Source organism: Mytilus edulis, chromosome 12 (assembly GCF_963676685.1).
Source record: "Mytilus edulis chromosome 12, xbMytEdul2.2, whole genome shotgun sequence".
Taxonomy (NCBI): domain Eukaryota; kingdom Metazoa; phylum Mollusca; class Bivalvia; order Mytilida; family Mytilidae; genus Mytilus; species Mytilus edulis.
In genome coordinates this window covers 33748151-33767675 of record NC_092355.1, presented here as the reverse complement: position 1 = coordinate 33767675, position 19525 = coordinate 33748151, and the positions used below count along the sequence as shown (strand labels likewise).

The 19525-nt window shown below is 31.3% G+C and overlaps 1 protein-coding gene across 1 annotated transcript in view; it reads right to left on the bottom strand.

Annotated features, from left to right (window-relative positions):
- Nucleotides 1-1723: 1723 nt before the first annotated feature.
- LOC139498306 (uncharacterized) overlaps nucleotides 1724-19525 on the bottom strand; it is a 42080-nt gene continuing 24278 nt past the window's right edge. The window contains exons 3-4 of the mRNA XM_071286675.1: nucleotides 4650-4764; nucleotides 1724-3623 (exon numbers count right to left, since the gene is read on the bottom strand). Coding sequence (XP_071142776.1) covers nucleotides 2426-3623; nucleotides 4650-4764 — 1313 coding nt within the window. The 3' untranslated portion in view covers nucleotides 1724-2425. The remainder of the gene's footprint in view (nucleotides 3624-4649; nucleotides 4765-19525) is intronic.

Sequence of the window (19525 nt, the reverse complement as noted above, 5' to 3'; positions counted from 1 at the left end):
GTAATAAACAAAGACTTATTTCTGAAGTCAACAATGTATACTCTTTGTATTTTGAACTTATGTTGTTACATATTAATATTGTGTATAATATGATCCTGTCACGCAGTCTTCTGCGGCTGAGTTTGCTTTAATAAACCATAAACTATGTTTTGTTCAAATATTTTTGTTTATATAATTAAATGTATGAGACTGTCATACACGTGAATGCTTATGAATCAGGATGAATCCACTATTTTCACTATACGAAAATGCCTGTTCTGAGTCAAGAATACGTCTGTTGTGATCATTTTTTTTTAAAGTATTTGAGCTTTTAATATTGTAATTCGATTAGGGACTTGGCGTTATGAATTTTCCTAGGAGTTTAGTATTTTTGTTATTGTAGTTGCTGTCTCAATGATGTATAATTCATCAATCATCAAATACGCCTAGAACGAAAATGAATGACACGGAAGAAAACCTAATTACAAATTTTGGTCAATTTTTTATTAAGATCCAGGTAATAAACCAAAGACACAAGAGATATGAACATAAACATGATATAAGACAGCTTTTAAACATTTAAGAATGAACAATAGTAAACATATAATAAACTTATGGTTCGGGAGTTTCTCGCTACATTGAAGACCCATTGGTGCTTTATTATCGGGTTGTTTTCGCTTTGACACATTCCCCATTTCCTTTCTCAATTTTATTTGTCAATTGGAAGTGTACTGGTTGATATACCTTAATTTAAGAAACACAATTTGTCTATAAATTGTAACTGTCATTCGCTCGGTTTTAGTAGCAGTTTGTTTTTTTGAATCTTTAGTCCTTTCGTTAATTGTCTTGCTTGTGTAGATAGGTTAAATCAAACATTTTTTTTCTATCGATTTTTATTGTTGTATTGCCTTTGTGCCAATTGAAACCGACCAATTTGAACCATTTATATTAATAAAACTCATAGGCTATGATAGATATGTCTGAAAAGTGTTTGATATGAAAAAAAAATGTATGAATACCAATGAGACAATTCTCCACAAAAGACCAAATGACACAGTAATGAAAATAACCTCGTTTTACAAAAAGAAAGACACTTTGACCTCTGAGAAGAAACAATCACACCTATAACCATATCATCCACAGCCTTCTGATCAAAGATCTTACAAAAATATAGATGCCCTGATAGCATTTGTCAATTATATATCAACATCCCGAAGGGTTCCAAAAGTAGGACAGGATCTGCATACCCTTCAAGAGAGCTTGAGATCACCCCGAGTTTTAAGTGGGGTTCGAGTTGCTTTTGAATATTTCACATGTCACATGAAATTTTTACCATTTTGCGTGTATACTTCCACCTTAATTTATTTCACAAACGTTACTTTCTTTTTTTTAGACAATGTATTTCGAAGCAGTAGAGGATGCAAGATTTAAAAAGATGAAAAAAATCAATGTATTGATTAATAAGATATTTTCAACATAGTTAATTATTTTAAGATTTGATATTCAATATTCGTATACTAAAGTGAGCAAGTACAATAATTAGCATTCATATTGGTCATATAACCAATAGTAAAAATATGACAAGGATATTATCATAGTTCAATTATCTTCAAAATAAACAATGAATATGCATCGCACCTCCAAAAATCTTTTATTGTAACTTCAGTGATAAAATGTACATTAAGAATTAATGGCTTTCAAAAATCATTTTTTTCTAGATAATGTGTTTTTTATGTAGCGTATTTGAACATTAAATAGTTATCAAAGGTACCAGGATTATAATTTAATACGCCAGACGCGCGTTTCGTCTACATAAGACTCATCAGTGACGCTCAGATCAAAACAGTTAAAATGCCAAAAAAATACAAAGTTGAAGAGCATTGAGGACCCAAAAATTCCTAAAAGTTGTGCCAAATACGGCTAAGGTAATCTACTCCTGGGCGTAAGAAAATCCTTAGTTTTTCGAAAAATTTAAAGTTTTGTAAACAGAAAATTTATAGAAATGACCATATAATTGATATTAATGTCAACACCGAACCCTGGTTTGGATACATAAAAGTCGCTTTATAAAAAAAAATGCACAACGTAAACAGCATAGTGTTCCCTAATGATCATCTCTAGGTCGGACTGTTTATTCGCGTTTGATAGTAAAGCAATATCTATCTGTATCCGCACTGCATATACATTGTACTTGGTTATTGATCTACATTCGATTTCGTGTCAAACATTTTGATCAAATGTTTTTAAAGATTCGGTTAAGAACTTTTGCCATAAACGCTTGTTATAGAAATAGTATTATATACAAGAACACAAAAATGGTTTTGCTTCAACAAGACATATACAAAGTTCATATATTGGAGACTTTTTAAAATCTTACAACAGTGACCTATCTTTGTAAAGAATAAAATTTATTCTCATCACTCTCATCATTATCTTCAGTTCCCATTTATATGTCAAAAAAATCAATTCCATAATCATTGAACAGTTCTTTTCCACAATCATTACACGGTAATCCGTTATCTGGACCACATTTTCTGTCCGATTTCACGAATTTGAGACCTGTAGCGAACTTCGCATCCTGTTTTCCACAATAAAATAAGCCACTTAATCCTTGCCATTTCCCCTGTTGAAGGCATGCCTCTAATTTAGGTATTTGTTTTGATTTGTTGTCCTTGTCTTTAATCCGCGTTACAACGCGACATGCTGCACAGTTTGCCCAGTTGTTTGGTCCACAAAAACCATCAGTTGTTCCTTTGCCAACCTGATTGTGGGTTTTCATGACGGGACGACCACAGTAAAGCATTCCTGTTTGTATGCTTAACTGTGGTGAAAAGTTTTTAGATTTGTTTATGCATGGTTGGTATACTAAATTCAAAGCAACTTTATTAAGTTCACTAAGCTCCTGACATTGGTTACCATCGTCTTTTAATTTCCAAATAGGATCACCATCCTTTTCCTCCATTTTAATCAAAGGATACATCATAACACTGAAGGGATCAAATCTGGTTAAAACTTTGTTTGTTGTTTTCTGATAATTGTGATCCACATCTTCATCAATTTCAAGATATATGTCGGCATCAAACCTCTGCATTTCATGATCAAAATTCAAAGCATGCATCAATTCATGTATACTAGTTCCATATCTTGCATTTTCGTTCCATTTTTGTCCAAGATGTATGAAAGGCTTGGATTTTCCTGGGAATTTCAATGTATCTTTAATAGAACCATGCATTGTCCATGCAGCATTCGATTTACCTGATTTATGAACTCCAATATGAATCTGTGAAATATTGATATCTTTCGTTTCATAGAGATTGATACCAGGGGTGGCTTCGTTAATTGATTTAAATGCATTATCTAATGCGCGATTCCAAGTTCTCTGTAATTGATCACGGTAGATAAACACGGGGATTTGAAGTGGTTTATCCTTTGGATTTAATGTATGCTGATGTTGTGATTTATAGTAAAGTTTCAAAATTTGTTCATAATCTTCCTCCTTAATTGCCTTTAATAATCCATGAACTTGTTGTAACCGAATGGCATCAGGAGTATATTTATCCATCCATAGTTCACTATTAGTTTCAAGGTCAGTTTTCATTGTTGCTGCTTTTCCAGTATGGCTATAGCAAACCATATCAATATTTCTTTGTATAGATATATGAAAGAGAAACGAACAAAATATTTTAGAAACTAATATAAGATCTTGGAATATTTTTTTTTATTTTGGTATTTAAACTAATTTTGTTATCAGTAAATTAATACTGAACTTAATAGTTTGTTACATAAACATTACTTTCATTTCATCAGCAATCTATTGCTTCTTGTAACTTGGCATTGTACAAGGTCATGTTTTTCTCTGCTTTAGATATGCATTTACATTATTCCAATGAACCTTTGGTATATGTATTACCAATGTTATTTCAACTGATCGGGCGGAGCTTACGTTTTAATTTGTAAAAGGACAGTCTATTTAAAGATGTGTGTGATAAGGATGATTGCCGTTATAATTCTTACTGATTTCTAATCGCCTATCAGTGTCATCAGAGGAATTAACAAAAGAATTACTGGACACTTCATTGATGAGTTTATCCTAAAAAAAAACTATCTATAGATGGACTGGTTTATTATGAGCGAACCGGTAAAACTCCGCCCAGTCAAGTTAAATAAATCGAGTATTATGACTTAATCAAAACGAAATGTTATTTTTTTTTTGATATTTCAAGGGAATATTTATTTGATTATGACGGTACAGAGATGACAAACCAAATATTCAATTTAAAACAAAAGAGCTTGGTAGTTATAAAAGTAGATTGAAACTCTTTCATGTCAATCTTATTGGTATTTAAAAAAAAAACCCACCTTTTTATAAAAATAGATTTTTGGATATAATTCAGAATGAACAACTGTCCACTCTTTATGTAGATAAATGTTTTGAGATGTTTAAGCAACTATAAGTCGCCTTATGATCCTCCTCAATGATCATTCTCAGTACCGTATTATCAAAATGTGAAACAATTTAGAAAAACCAAATGAGGAAATTAAATATGACAGACAACAACAAACTGCAACCACTTAAATGCAAATATTTGAACATCTTTGAAGTTGCAAGGTGTAACAGCCCATTAAAGATACTGTGTTAAAATTGTCACCTCATCATAAAACAATCATACCCATGCATCAAAATATTTTCAGCTGTTCCCATTTCGAAACCAACCAAGACAGTTTCACATGTTTTCTTTGCTGTTTTACTTATTACTGGTTGGCCAACAGTGTATTTTCCATTACCTAGTAAAACATTCAACTGTCATTTATTGTAATAGCTGTTTTAAAGAAGATAATGTTGTTATTAAATTTGAAGTAATTTGTTATAAAACACAGTGTGATGTATCATGATTAATGTAGGATCTCAATCGTTTCATGCAACCATGTCCATGGGTGTCATTCGGTTTAACGAGAGAAATGATAGTGAAAGTATATCTTACGGTGGCCAAGTATAACGAGACGAACGTGAAAGCTCTGGTACCGGATCGTGAAAAAAATTAAATGTAAATTTTAGTTCAGAATCTGTGAAAAAAATGCTTAATTTTCCGAACGCGGAAGAAATCCGAACAAAATAATATGTCTGTCAAAATGGTTCAATTTCTTCAACATTACCATGCAATAATATAAAGAAAATATACAGTACTTTATGAAAAAAACACAAAAGGCGCAATGCATGTCGATGGAATTGATTAAAAAAAAACATTATTTGTACCTATAATGGTCATATTTCAATATATCATGATATATTTAAAATATTTGTAATAGTGACATTTTTAGTGGTTTTGTGATGTTTATGAATATAATTGTATATATTTGTTTTATTTTATGAAATAAAAGTTACTTAAAAAATCAAAATGATTGATTGTGAAAGCATTGCTATAAAAATAATAAAAGTCAGAAGATAATTAACAAAAGGAAAGCAGTTGAATCTTTTGAAGAAATGTTTGAATCATTTAATTAAAGTGTTGGAATTTATTGTAGAGAAATTGGGACCGGTTTCATGAAGCTATCCTAAGATATATTTTAGGACATGTCTTATGATCATCTTAGGACTATCCTAACTTATCTATCATAAATTATACACCAATATACAAAATAAAGACAAAAAGAATATAAAAATAATGATGACATTTTTTGGTACAAGTGAGTTGATTTCAATTTCCATTGTATTGGTTATAAAACTTTTAAGGTTAAAGGATAAAATAGTGCATTCTTGATACCAATACATCGAATTTTCATTATTTACAAATCCTGATAATCCGTCAATCTGTAAAGATTACGTTATAAGCACGGAAAGGAGAATAGACAATTAGATAATAATAAGATAAATAAGTAAACATGATATCAGAATGAGTGTAATTTATTTAATAAACGTATGACTACCCTAAGCCCACCACAAGACACCTCTCGGGTTGTCTTAACTTTATGACCAACTTTAAGAGATGTCCTAATTTAGGACCACTTTGTGAAACCCACTTAGGACTAAGATATGTCGTAAGACCTTCCTTAGACATGTCTGAGTTCTAAGACAGTTTCGTGAAACTGGGCCCTGATCTCTTTATATAATGTGAATTACTTTTACATTATTACATGTATTATGCAAATGAGTTTAGTCCAGGTAGATTTCCCGCTGTCATGCACGCTTGGTTATTATTTTCGTTTTACGGGTAGTTATCCAGTTAGTTCGCTGCTGAAAGTTGACGGGGTTGGATGTTCTTTTGTTTTGAAGATTTGTAAAAAGTCATATGGTTGTTATAGTTTAAAATATCAGGTATATGTAAGATAACTTCTATTGTCGAGTTTCTGTATTTTTCGGTTTGATATAGTTCATATAGAGCGCATTTGTCAAATTAGTTCTACATGTTCCAGTAATGCGGATTTCTCTTTTATTGTTAAACTTACACTTTATTGCATGCATGTTTCTTATTTTTACAGTGAATGCACATCCTTGCCGCACAAGTATGAGAGATCAGTGAGCATAAAATCCATAATTTTGGTATGTGTATATTAATGTTTCATAAAAACATAATATTTTAGTGTGAACGTACTTTTTCCATATTTCGGGTGAAATGTGTCACTATGTCAATCATGTTAATGTAGAAAATGTTTTCTATGTTCTATTTTTATTTTGTCAAATTGAAAAGTATTTACAAATTATGAGGGATTGTCATTTAGACCGTTTTACGATTAATGAAATACTAACAGTTTAACATGAGCGTAAAGAAATAATTCATTGTTTACATACAATGATTGCCGACACCTTTTTGTCGAGAAAACTAACTAAAGATTATTATATTTCACTTAGTTTGATACACGTGTGCAAATTATAATTCATGAGGAGGTATATTTTTGTGGAGTTATATATAATAGTTTTCGTGTGTATTGCGTGATAACAGTAATATCGATCGTATGTACTTATTGTTCATATTCACGGGAGTATTCCAATTGGTATATTTTTTGTGATTAAGTTTCGAGAACATTTTCATCAAGTTAAAGTTATTTTCTTTTGAAATTTTATACCGATTAAGAAAAGATGAGATATATAAATACTTTGTTTTCTTGTGCATTGTGTTAGGTAAATGCGTTTATATATGTTGAATGTTAGATTTATAATTTTAATACAGATATTGGCAGATAATTAGGTCTTTACACTTTTCGTGAAAAGACCTTTAGTGTTTCTTCTGATTATTATATTTGTTTTCTTTAGTCATCTGGGATGATATTTTGTTTTATAACATATCGAATGGATTTTTGGCCAATAATGTCGTAGAGTAATGGGGGTTTCAAAGTTCACCCTGTGTGACCGAACACTTATTCATATAGGAGTTATCTCCCCGTTTCCCTTTTTTCTTGTTATCGCTATATCTCTAAAACCGTAGAAGATTTTAACAAACTGTTTGCACCAAATTGTTCATCTACTCTAAACATAAAGAAATTTTTAACGACCTTGACTGGATATACAGCCCTTGCACGGTCGGTCTACTCTTTAACTGGAGTGATCGGAAGACATCTTATGGGAGTTATTTCCCTTTGAAAATTTAAGATAGGCGATATGTTGGATACATTCATAAATTATAAGTCGAAGAGGCATACAATATGAAGTCCTTTGTACATTTCAAGGAAATTGAGGTCAAGGACAAAGGTCAAGGTCATGTTCTTAATTTTGAATTTTGCTTCTTATCGTTATTCTTAAGAAACTGTAACAATTAATGATATGAAGTGTTTGCCAAGTAATAGTTCACAATAAGACACAACTTCAACCTATTTAAGTCGAGGTGTTTTGGTTAACCCTTATAGGAGTTTTCACCCCTTAAGTATTTGAAATCCGTATTTCTCCACAACCAAACAAGTTATCGACCTCGGGTCTTTCGATTTGAGTTCACTGACATATGACCTTGAAATTGAGGTAAAGATTGAATGTCAAGGTCATATTCTATTTTTTTTGAATTTTGCTTGTAATCTATATTCAAAAGAAACTGTAACAGATAATGCTATGATGTGTTTCCAAAAATAACTGTTTACGATAAGGCGCAACTTCAACCGATTTAAGTCGAAGTGTTGTGGTCAACCCTTATAGGAGTTTTCTCCTTTTTTGTATTTGAAATCGTTATTTCTCCACAACCATACACGTGATTGACCTGGGGTCTTTTGATTTGAGATCACTGACCTTGAATTTGAGGTCAAGGTCAAAAATGAATTTAACGTTCTAGATTATGACCTTTGCTAAAAATTCTTTCTTGTTCATTATAAAACAATTAAGTCTTCTGCATCAACATATTAAACTTATTGTTTTATACCAGTTTGAGGTACCAAATTACATCAACAAGGAGTGAAATTTTCTAACATCGTTTTTTTAAATTTCATTTTTATTATCGAGGTTGAAAGACCTTCAATTGTTCTCTGAAGAATTGGTTTTTAATTATAATTGTATTTATTATGTTTTGTAGGGGGTTTATTTCATTATATTGAATATGTTTGGTGTCATTAATAAAATTATCAACTTTTACTGAATTGGTTTTGTTAGCCACGTCACACCCCGTTACATTTAATCTTTGGTGTACCTGATAACACAGTAAAATAAAAATATGCTGTTCCGTTAAAACCGTTAATTTGTTTATGAAAACCTTGCATTTTGTTGAATTTTCATCAAACTCGACCATGAAAGATCAGACAACGCATCATTTTGATCGTGACGGATAATGCGTGACCTGACTTAATTAATACTAGTAAACAGATATCAATATTTTTTTTACAATTTGATATATCTGCAACTGGTTGAAGCCTGTTACTATTTTGATATGAATGAGCATTAAAACTATCATTTTTTTTTAATTCAACACTTTACCTCGAAAGTAAAAAAAAGTAACTTAAGACGTGTCTAAATCAGTGTAAATTCAGCTCTGAGAATCGGTCGAGTACAATTTAGGCAGATCACCACTGTTTAGCAAATAATATGGATATGCAACGTTTAAACCAAAATGTTTAAACCATCAACCAAAAACTTATACGTCACTGAAGAGTCTCATGTAGACGAAACGCGCGTCTGGAGTACTAAATTATAATCCGGGTACCTTTGAAAATTATTGACACCACTGGGTCGAGGCCACTGCTGGTGGACGTTTCGTCCCCGAGGGTATCACCAGCCCAGTAGTCAGCACTTCGGTGTTGACATTAATATCAATAATGTGGTCATTTCAATAAATTTCCTATTTACAAAACTTTGAATATTATCGAAACACTAAGGATTTTCTTATCCCAGGAATAGATTACCTTAGCCGTATTTGGCACAACTTTTTTGGAATTTTGAACCCTCAATGCTCTTCAACTTCGTATTTGTTTTGCTTTATAAATATTTTGATATCAGCGTCACTGAAGAGTCTTATGTAGACGAAACGCGCATCTGGCGTACTAAATTATAATCCTGGTACCTTTGATAACTATTATATCAAAAACAGCATCTTTCATGAACAATTTGAAATTGAACGATAACCAACATTTTGTGCAACGGTACTTTCTTGATTTCTATATATCTTTATATACAACGTAGCAGATGTGGATTGATTTCCGATGTACTTTCGACCTTATTTTCCGAAGTAAATGGCCAAATATACCTTTAACATTGGTCAGTTTCTAAGGTACTATTAAGATCGGAACACCTATATTTGGGGCACGGGATGTTTGTAGAGATCTGAATGGCATGGTTCACCTTGACCTCTTTTATGAATAACTGACCATCTAGGCGAGTGACTTTAACCATAAAATTAAATTTTTAATGCACCTCCCTAACACACGGCTAAATTATATATCATTTGGAAGCTACACATCTGTACTATCTGTTTTGCCCAGTCGTAAAAAAATCGTACGGTGCAATTTCCGTCAAATCAAGATCAAAGGCCAAGGACGAATAAGTGCATATTTTCTAAGATTTCAGCCTGATTGCATAATATGACTTTTATATACTAAATTCACATATGCAAACAATTTAAACTTTAAGCAGAGAAATTAATAGTCATTATCCAAATGCATTTTTTTAATATTTAAAGCGTGTTTTTGACAGAGAGCACATTTTCCCTGAAATTCGAGTAAAGGTTAACAAAATGTGAAGAAACCCATTGTTTTTTTTCTGGTGCAAATGCTAATCACTTAAAAATTAAGTAAAAACCTGTAATAACTATCAAAGAAGTTTTTGACATCATAAAATTTCCTAAAATTATGCTTACTTCTAATCAAACAGCAAATCATAACAACTCATACAGTTGCCCAAAATACCGCCATCTGCGAAAAACAGCTTTTAAGCATTTCTTCCTATTTAAACATTGTATATGGTCAATATAAGATTTAATAAACAAATTCTTAAGAATCTGAAAAATTTAGAGTAAAAAAATATGTGCGCGAATCATTTTATTGCTTGAAATAAAGGGGGCGAAACTAAGAGATTGCAATCTGCATTGTAACTACCAGACTGAAATAAACATATTTCGACTTCTAATTGTTTGATTTGTAGCTTCATTATAAATATTGATGTAGTGAAAAGACCTTTTATTTATTTAATATGAATTGAAAATTTAGACCAAAATAAATAGAAAATAAATTGATGAAAATTGAAATTTCAAAGAATTTCAAAAACTAGTAAACACATTATAAAACTTGACTTCTTGATTGCTTAAATTGCGTTGTTCATTGTTTACATGCATTAATTCATCAAATAAGAATAATTTTGAAGAAAAAATATCCATTAATACGTAACGATTCTAGTTACAACTACACTTCCTGAATAGCTTGAATGACTAGTTCATTTTTCATACGAGGATGACTTCATGCAAGAGTTTCTGATGACGACTGAAAAGAAGCTATCATTATCTTGAAACATCACTTTCCATTATAAAGATGATGTCATCTCACTGAAAAATGCAAAATTTGTGACAATGTTGGATTCGTATTTTCCATTGAAATTGAAAATAAAAGACTCAACAGATATAGTTTACTCTATCACGTATCTTGAAATCGATGATGAGTGTTGGTTGAGAACAAAATTTACGACAAAAGAGATGAGCATAAAACAACCCATAAAAACACTCCTTACTACTAAATTATAAACTTTTCATTTCTATGTAACAACATTATAGCAACGCCTGCATATCTATACTACTAAAGGAGGAGACCGATTTCATTGAGCCGCAACTCCTCTGAAATAAAGACAACTATAGTATACCGCTATTCAATAGTCTTCATTCGATTTACTAGTAACTGAAAAAAATCCGGGTGACAAAGCAAAAACTAGGAAAACTATAAGAGGAACACAACGATATAACAGACACACTGAACTACTACTAAAACAAACGCCAACATACAAAGAAACAGATTATTCGATACCAACTGCCATATGCCTGACTTGGTACAGGACATTTGAAGAAAAATGGTGGTTTAAACATGGTTTTAAACCAGAGTTCAAATGCAAAGCTGAAATCATCCCTTTGAAAATTTCATGGACTCCACTACGAGTTGGTTCACAAGTATGAGATATCTGTTTCGCCAGATGACGACTGATAAGTTCCATCGTCGTAACCAAATTGCCGTAATTTCTGCCGTGAATGTCAATAACCGAATAAGGCTTGGCATCGAGTTAGGAAATACATGAGCCACAAGACGGTTAAAAGAGAGCCGTGGTGTAGTGGTTAGTGCATCGGACTACTAACACAAAGGGGCCTGGTTCGATTCCCGTTCCGTGATGAAAATTTCAGGGAATTTTCGGCTCTTCCTTGACATCATTTGTGAGTATGGTCTTGAGGAAACGATGAAAGTCCGTCGGCAGGGGAGGATAAATGGCTGACCCGTGTTAAGAGAGACCCATATCTCTTGCACGTTAAACACACCTTTTTAGATTTCGAAAAAGAGCAGGCTAATGCCGCTACAAGGCAGCACTCGCACCCGCAAAGTGGAAAGCGATTAATTTAAGTTGTTTCACAATCCACTATAAAAAAATATGTTTAAACTAAGACGGGTGTCACATGTGGAACATGATCTGACTATCCTTTGGGTGCCCCTGAGTTCACTCAAAAATTTATTTGGGGGTTTGTGTTACTCAATCTGTAGTTTAATATGTTGTGTTTTGTATACTGTTACTTGTCTTGTTCGTTTTTTGCCCGGATTTGTCAGTTCGATTTTAATTATGAGTTAGATGTCCCTTTGACATATTTCGTCACTATTCAAGTAGTAAAAGTTTTAAAAATTATAAATCAGTGTAGCTAAATGTATCATGATAACGATTTGGTTCTACATATATATCACCGTGAGCAAATTAAGTTATTTTCGCGGATATTTGTCTTATTGCGTTAATCTTCTTCACTTTACTTTTAGGTGATTTTTTGGCCGATTTTCATTACTGTAAGTTAATGTCTTTAAAGTAAAATAATACCAAAGGGACAATCAGCATCTCAAACCATGAATAAAATAAAGTTAATTAAAACCACGAACAAAATAAAATTAAAGTCCAAGAGACGAACAACAGTAAAAAAAACACAGCATACCATGAAAACGATCCCTTCTAAAACAGCGAATGATCTTATGAGGTCAGGAAGGGTATTTAACTTTTTCATTTTGTTATTTCACAATTGCTTATAGTGTTTTACATACACAATGACATGCATTTGTATTTTGAAAGCTTATGTAAAAAATACTCAAAGCATCTTTTATTCAAATAATTAAAGCGATTTAACTTCTAAACACATTTAATATGACTTACTATAACAGGATTTTAAACTAAATAAGAAGCAGCCGCATTTTATTTAGTTCGTTTACATCCCTCTTTAGACAACCAAGTGTTTCTAAACAAGGTTACTTATTTCAATGTTGCCTACGATTTAGTCGAAAAGTAATGTTTGCATTTAAACATGATAATTGCAAAAAGTAAAAAAGTTTGACTTCGTAAAAAACATATTTTAACCTCAATTACCTCGCATATATTCTTTTCTTACTTTAAATACCCCTTCTTTTACTATGGAAAATCATTCTTCTCCCTGATATTCACAATTAGCGATGTGCTTTTTTAACAGATTCGCTATTTGCAGATGGCAGATTTTTGGGCAACTGTAAACACTTCAATAGAAGGCTGTTCCATGAACAATAATTAATAATTGCATCTTCAAATTACAAAACAGATATTCCTTGGCCTAAAACATATGCATTTATCTATTTTTTTAGCATACAAATATCGATTCCCCAAGATATATTTTGCTTTTAGAATAATTTTTCATTTTTTTAGGATTTGTGATAAATTTCAATTTTCGGGAAATTTTGCGCATCAAATCTTTATTTTTTGTTTGATTTGGAAATTTTGTATCATGTTCCATAATGTTCATATGATCTTTTGGAAAATTTTATGGTACAAGAATTAGAAAATGGCGTTTTATTTAGTAATCTCAAAAATTGGAATGTGTTTTCATGACCTTTGACCTTGATTTAACAGAAAATGCACCGTACGATTTTTTTACGACCGGGCAAAACAGAAAGTACAGATTATCAGCTTTCGAATGATATATAATACAGCCGTGTGTTAGGTGGGTGCATTAAAGATGTTAACTAAGTGTCTTTTTGAAATAAGTCACTCGCCTAATCTTAAGCGTATTGAATTCTTAATATTACAGACGTTCAAAAAACATACTATCATATCAAGTATTGCAGAGCAGACATTTCACCATTTGCCCTCTTGTATTCTTTAGTCTGTAGTATATAGTTATCTCAGCGGAAATCAATCCACATTAGTAGTTTATTTTATTTGAATATGTAAAAAAATCATGTGTGTTTACATTTTTTGTGTCATTGAAGTGTCGAATAGCAATCTGCCCTTTGTTGTTGTTTTATAAAAACTATGTTCATTTAAAACAAAATTTTCTCACAAACTGATCATAATGTTGAACCATTTTGAGCAACAGTTTTATTTTGTTGTAAATTTGTCTGTGTTATTAATGAAGTTAGATTATTTACTGATCTCTCATAATTCTTCTCGATGAAATATCTTTCACGATCCGGTACCAGAGCTTTCACGATCGACTTGCAATGTTTGGCCACCGTTAGATATTCTTTAACGATCATTTCTCTCGTTAACCCGAATGACACCCGTGATGTTACTTAATAAGAAACAAGCTATTTATTTACTTCTTCAGAAAAAGGTAGTTATTCAGCATAGCATGGAAACAACAAAAGAGGTGTACCAGTCAGTTATCATTGTAAACATTTATTGCAATCAATTATTCTATTAAGATCACGTATTAATTATTATGGAAGTGTTAATATTATACTTATATTTAAAAAATGTGTAGATAATAAAAAAAAAAAAAAACAGAAATTTAAGGACACTTTCATCATAACCAGTTATGCAACGTGTTCTGTCTTAGAAGCTCTTGCGTCAATGTTTAAAGAAGATTTTGTTTTCTATTTACAATTTCTACTTATGTATTATAGTTATAATATAACACTGTGCGGGACAAATTTGCCATTCCGGTATCGGCAAATCTGACTTTGTCGGTTTACAAGATATCAAAAAAAAAAATTTGCCCAGTGATAGATTATTGAAAAATTAAAAAAATGCCATATGTCCCAACTTGTCACTGTTGTCACTCTTGTCACTGCAGCTGATTAAAAGTACATTTCCCATGGGAAATTTGATAATTCCCATGGGAATATTAGAATTTCCCATGGGAACATTGAAAGTTCCCATGGGAAAAATTACTTTTCCCATGGGAAGTTTAGAGTTCCCATAGGAACTTTAAAGTTCCCATGGGAACATAAGTAAATTGTTTGTTCCCATGGGAAGTTCTAAATTTCCCAAGAGAAACTTTAAATTTCCCAAGGGAACTTTTCTTCCCAAGGGAACTCCTTTTCTTCCCATGGGAAAATACTTTTCCCATGGGAACAATATTTTTTCACATGGGAACAATAATTTTTCCCTTGGGAACAATAATTTTTCCCTTGGGAACAATATGTTTTCCCATGGGAACAATAATTGTTCACATGGGAAGTGATATAACTAAAAAGAAAACATAAAAAAATCCTCTAATTGCATGAGTGAAGCAATTTCACAAAACGGACTAAGTTATTATGGGTACAAGTATTTCTTTGAATCTTAATTGTAGAAATATATAATTGTGTGTTCTACGATTTTTGTCTAGGCATGCTTAATTGAAAGTAAATCACTATGTGTCAAAAATTTAACTACTATAAATTCAGAAATTATTGCTGTTTTTATTATTGTGAAAATAGTGACAGGGTTATAATCACAATAATATACACTTGCATATTGAAATTTTTTATGAACTTAACAGGATTATTCTAAATTTTGCACACAAAAAAATGATGAAATTGAGAAAAATCGCACTTACAATTGCTAGCAATAATTTCTGAATTTTCAGTATATAGTTTTGCATATATAGCTTTCACACCATTGCACACAGTGTCTTATGTTTATCCATTTGAATGTTTTTGTGTTTTTTTCATGCAGACATGTAAATGTTGATAGGTCTTGCTCATTGTTGACGGCTGTTCAGTCACTGGCTGAAAATACCTTTATCTCTGGTTTTTAGTTGTCTCATTGGCAATCACATACCATATCCTTACTTAATTTCAACACTTCTTAATTTAAGTTATGTACATTTGAGAATATCATTTTCAAAAAGACAAAACATTACAATTGGTATAACAAATAAGGCACTTGTGTTTTATTATTTCATCTTTCACGGAGATAACACCATCAAGTAAAATGTGTGAAACAAAAACAGAAAATTAAACAAACAGCAATAAAATAACTTAAGCAAGTGTCAATAAACCTGCACAAATAACATGAATAATATATCTAAGGTCATAAGCAAGTGACAATAAGCATACAGCAATAATATATCTAAGGTCATAAGCATAAACATGCAGCCATATTATACATTGTATATCTAAGGTCATAAGCAAAAGATAATCAACATACAGCAATAGTATATCTAACATGTCTAAGGTCATAAGCAAAAGACAATCAACATACAGCAATAGTATATCTAAGGTCATAAGCATAAACATGCAGCAATAATATATCTAAGGTCATAAGCAAGTGACAATCAACATACAGCAATAATGTATCTAAGGTCATTTATAAGCATTTAAAAAAAACATGCAGCAATAATATATCTAAGGTCATAAGCAAGTGACAATCAACATACAGCAATAATGTATCTAAGGTCAAAAGTATAAACATGCAGCAATAATATATCTAATTTCATAAGCATTAACATACAGCAATAATATATCTAAGGTCATAAGCATAAACATGCAGCATTAATAATATATCTAAGGTTATAAGCAAGAGAAAATAAACAGGTCTTGTATAAGAATATTAACAGTATCCGGGACAAGTTTGCAATTCCGCTGAGTGCAAAAGTTGTCACCTCAATTTTTGGAGTTAAGTCAAAATGAAGTTGATAACTTGATTGGTATTGGTTCTCTGATATTTGTCCTAAATATGTTTGGTTCTAGCACCACTGTTGAAAAAGTAATGCCCCTTTTTTCAACAATTTCCTCAGAGGAAAAAGAGTTTTCCTCAAGGGAAAAAGATTTCCCTTAGGGAATTTGCTGCATAATTTTTTCCTTTGAGGAAATTCTTTTTCTTTTGAGGAAATTTGACGCTTCAAATTTTCCTTTGAGGAAATTTCCTCTAAGGAAATCATTGTTCTTCAAATTTCCTCTAAGGAAATTTCTGAACATCAAATTTCCCTTAAGGAAATGTTTTTCCTCTATAAAAATGTCATATCAGTACAAACATTGACAAACAGTATAAATATATTTTCTCCTAGACTGAATTATTGATCATGTTGATACAAAAGATTATATAAAATAAACACTTTTCATGTCAAATTAACTTGTCTTCTGTTTCAGCTGCTGTGTATAATTATTCTACCCCCTACATAACAGTTCAGTGCATAAATAATTCCATTCACAAGACATCTTCCTTCAATTGGTTGAATAAATTTTGGCAACTTGTTCTTCAAACATCTTCTCTGTATATTTAATATGATGGAGAGCCATGTACATAATATTATGTACATGAATGGATAACGCATGTGTTTATTTCGACAACAAACATAACAAAGATACTATTTTTTTTCTTAATTTCTCCATAATCCATCAGTGAATATGTAGGTTGTTACATTTTACACCATTGTGTCCTTGTGCATCTTTGATAGTACTCCATTTTGTTTATAGCAATTTTGTAGAATTTTTTCTATTTCTTTTTCCAGAAAAACACACAATTGAGTTCATTTCACATTAATTAATCCAATTAGCACATTATGTAGAAAAGTATTAACAAATAAGTTTCCTCTTCAGTATAGACTTGCAGGACCTGACGATGATCATAAAAACACCAAGATATCTGACCTATAAATACACAAAATAAAAAAAAGAAGTTATAAACATGATAAATGGAGAAAAAAACAGCAATATAAATAGGCTTATTTTATCATGTTTTAATTAAAGTCATAAGAAACCTCAAATTAAAAAAAAATATGTATAATAATTATGTTTTTTATAACTAAATGGATAGTTTTCATTATGCAACTTAAGTACATATACTTTTTTCTGAGGAAAATTCTTTAATTTGTCCACATTTAGAAGAAGTTTACTTATTTTTAATTGCTGGCTTCCAGGAAGCAATTCGCCGAAACATATTTTTCATATACATAGTGACCCGAGCGTAACCCTCCTCGTAAAAATCCGGTGACCACAATATGCAAGGATCTGTCATTGAAATAAACAAATAGCTGATTATACATGTTAAACACGTGCTCAATACCCACGCTTTTTGTGATTTGTTTACTATAAGGTGGCAATCGGTAAAACTCAGCTTCAAAACACGGCATTTAATGAGCAGCATTATTTGTTTAATCATAACAAACAGAGAGAAAAAAAAATTGACGATTTATATGATATACTTGTGAAAATAATGATAAAATCGTGCACAGAGGACTAAGTTTATGATGTATACATGCATTGGTTCAAAAGTTGGACAAACTTTATTTTTCATCACTCACTCGTTTCATATGACTTTAACATTTGAGAAACTTTCATTTGATATTCTTACTTGTCATGCTTTATATGAGTTCTCTTATTTTAGTGCTTTGTGTTCAAGATTAAATATTCGTTGTTTAGTGCCTTGCAGTGATATTTAAAGTTTAGCCACTTGCAAAAGTTGTTATAGAATGTTCATATGCTGTGTTATTTGAACCACTGTCCTATATTATGGTCAGGTAAGAGGTTGAGTGCTCACAGACATGATATTTATTTATTAATTGTTATTGTTTTTGAACATGTTGAACTAAATTAGATTGTTTAAATCTTTTCATGTTGGGATCTTTATTGGCTGACCTATAAAGGAAGTGTTGTCTCATTATTGAAGGCCAGCCCATCATTGGCCTTTAATTTCTTGCATCCACTTCTTTGAACTCTGGTGGATAAGTCACTCATTTACCATACCACATCTTCTTATTTTTATAAGAGTCATCATTCAAAGGCAATTACTTTTATCATGTTTATTACTGTAATTCAGAAATTATCCAGAGGTTTTTAGTAATGCGATTAATGTGACTGGGTGAGTACCGCAAAAATAAGAAATCATATTTTGATAACAGAAACATATATATATATCATGTATATATAATTGATGCAGATTTTTTTTGTAATCACAATAAGTTGTCCATTCCCTGAAAAATAATAAATGCAAGCAATAATTTCTGAATTTACAGTATATAGAAGTGGTCTTACCATTTAGGCCTTGTTGTATTCTGTTTATCTTGTTTTGTCGCTCATTTCTATTGAAACTGTTTATTTTTTTCATTATTTTTCTATATTTCTTGTCCTATAAAACATAAAAAGGGTAAAAACTATTATTGAACATCAGTATTTTCTTTATATACAATAATATTTGATAAGAATGGAATATTTGTGCTATTTCATTTCACAAACTTTTGGTCAGTCATGACTTTCAAAGACTTTCACCCTGGTCAATAATTTGAAAAACAAACATTCCCATACTTTTTCTTGGTGTTCGTACTAATTTTTCATTGGACAACAAAAACATGATTCAACTATTCTTCTATGATTTGTTTTGCTTGACTACGTTAAACTCTGAAATATTGTTTACAGTATAATCTGTATGTGTCTAACTCATCAAAATTTCAAATTAATATATAAATAACCAATAAGAATGCTATGCATGGCTCAGCTTGATACAAACGTACACTTTAAACCCTGAACAGTTGGAGCAAGTATGAACACAACATTCAATTCAAACTTTTCTACATTGGTTAGAGGTATAGGGGGAGGTTGAGATCTCACAAACATGTTTAACCCCGCCGCATTTTGCGCCTGTCCCAAGTCAGGAGCCTCTGGCCTTTGTAGGTCTTGTTTTATTTTAATTTTAGTTTCTTGTGTACACTTTGGAAATAAGTATGGCGTTCATTATCACTGAACT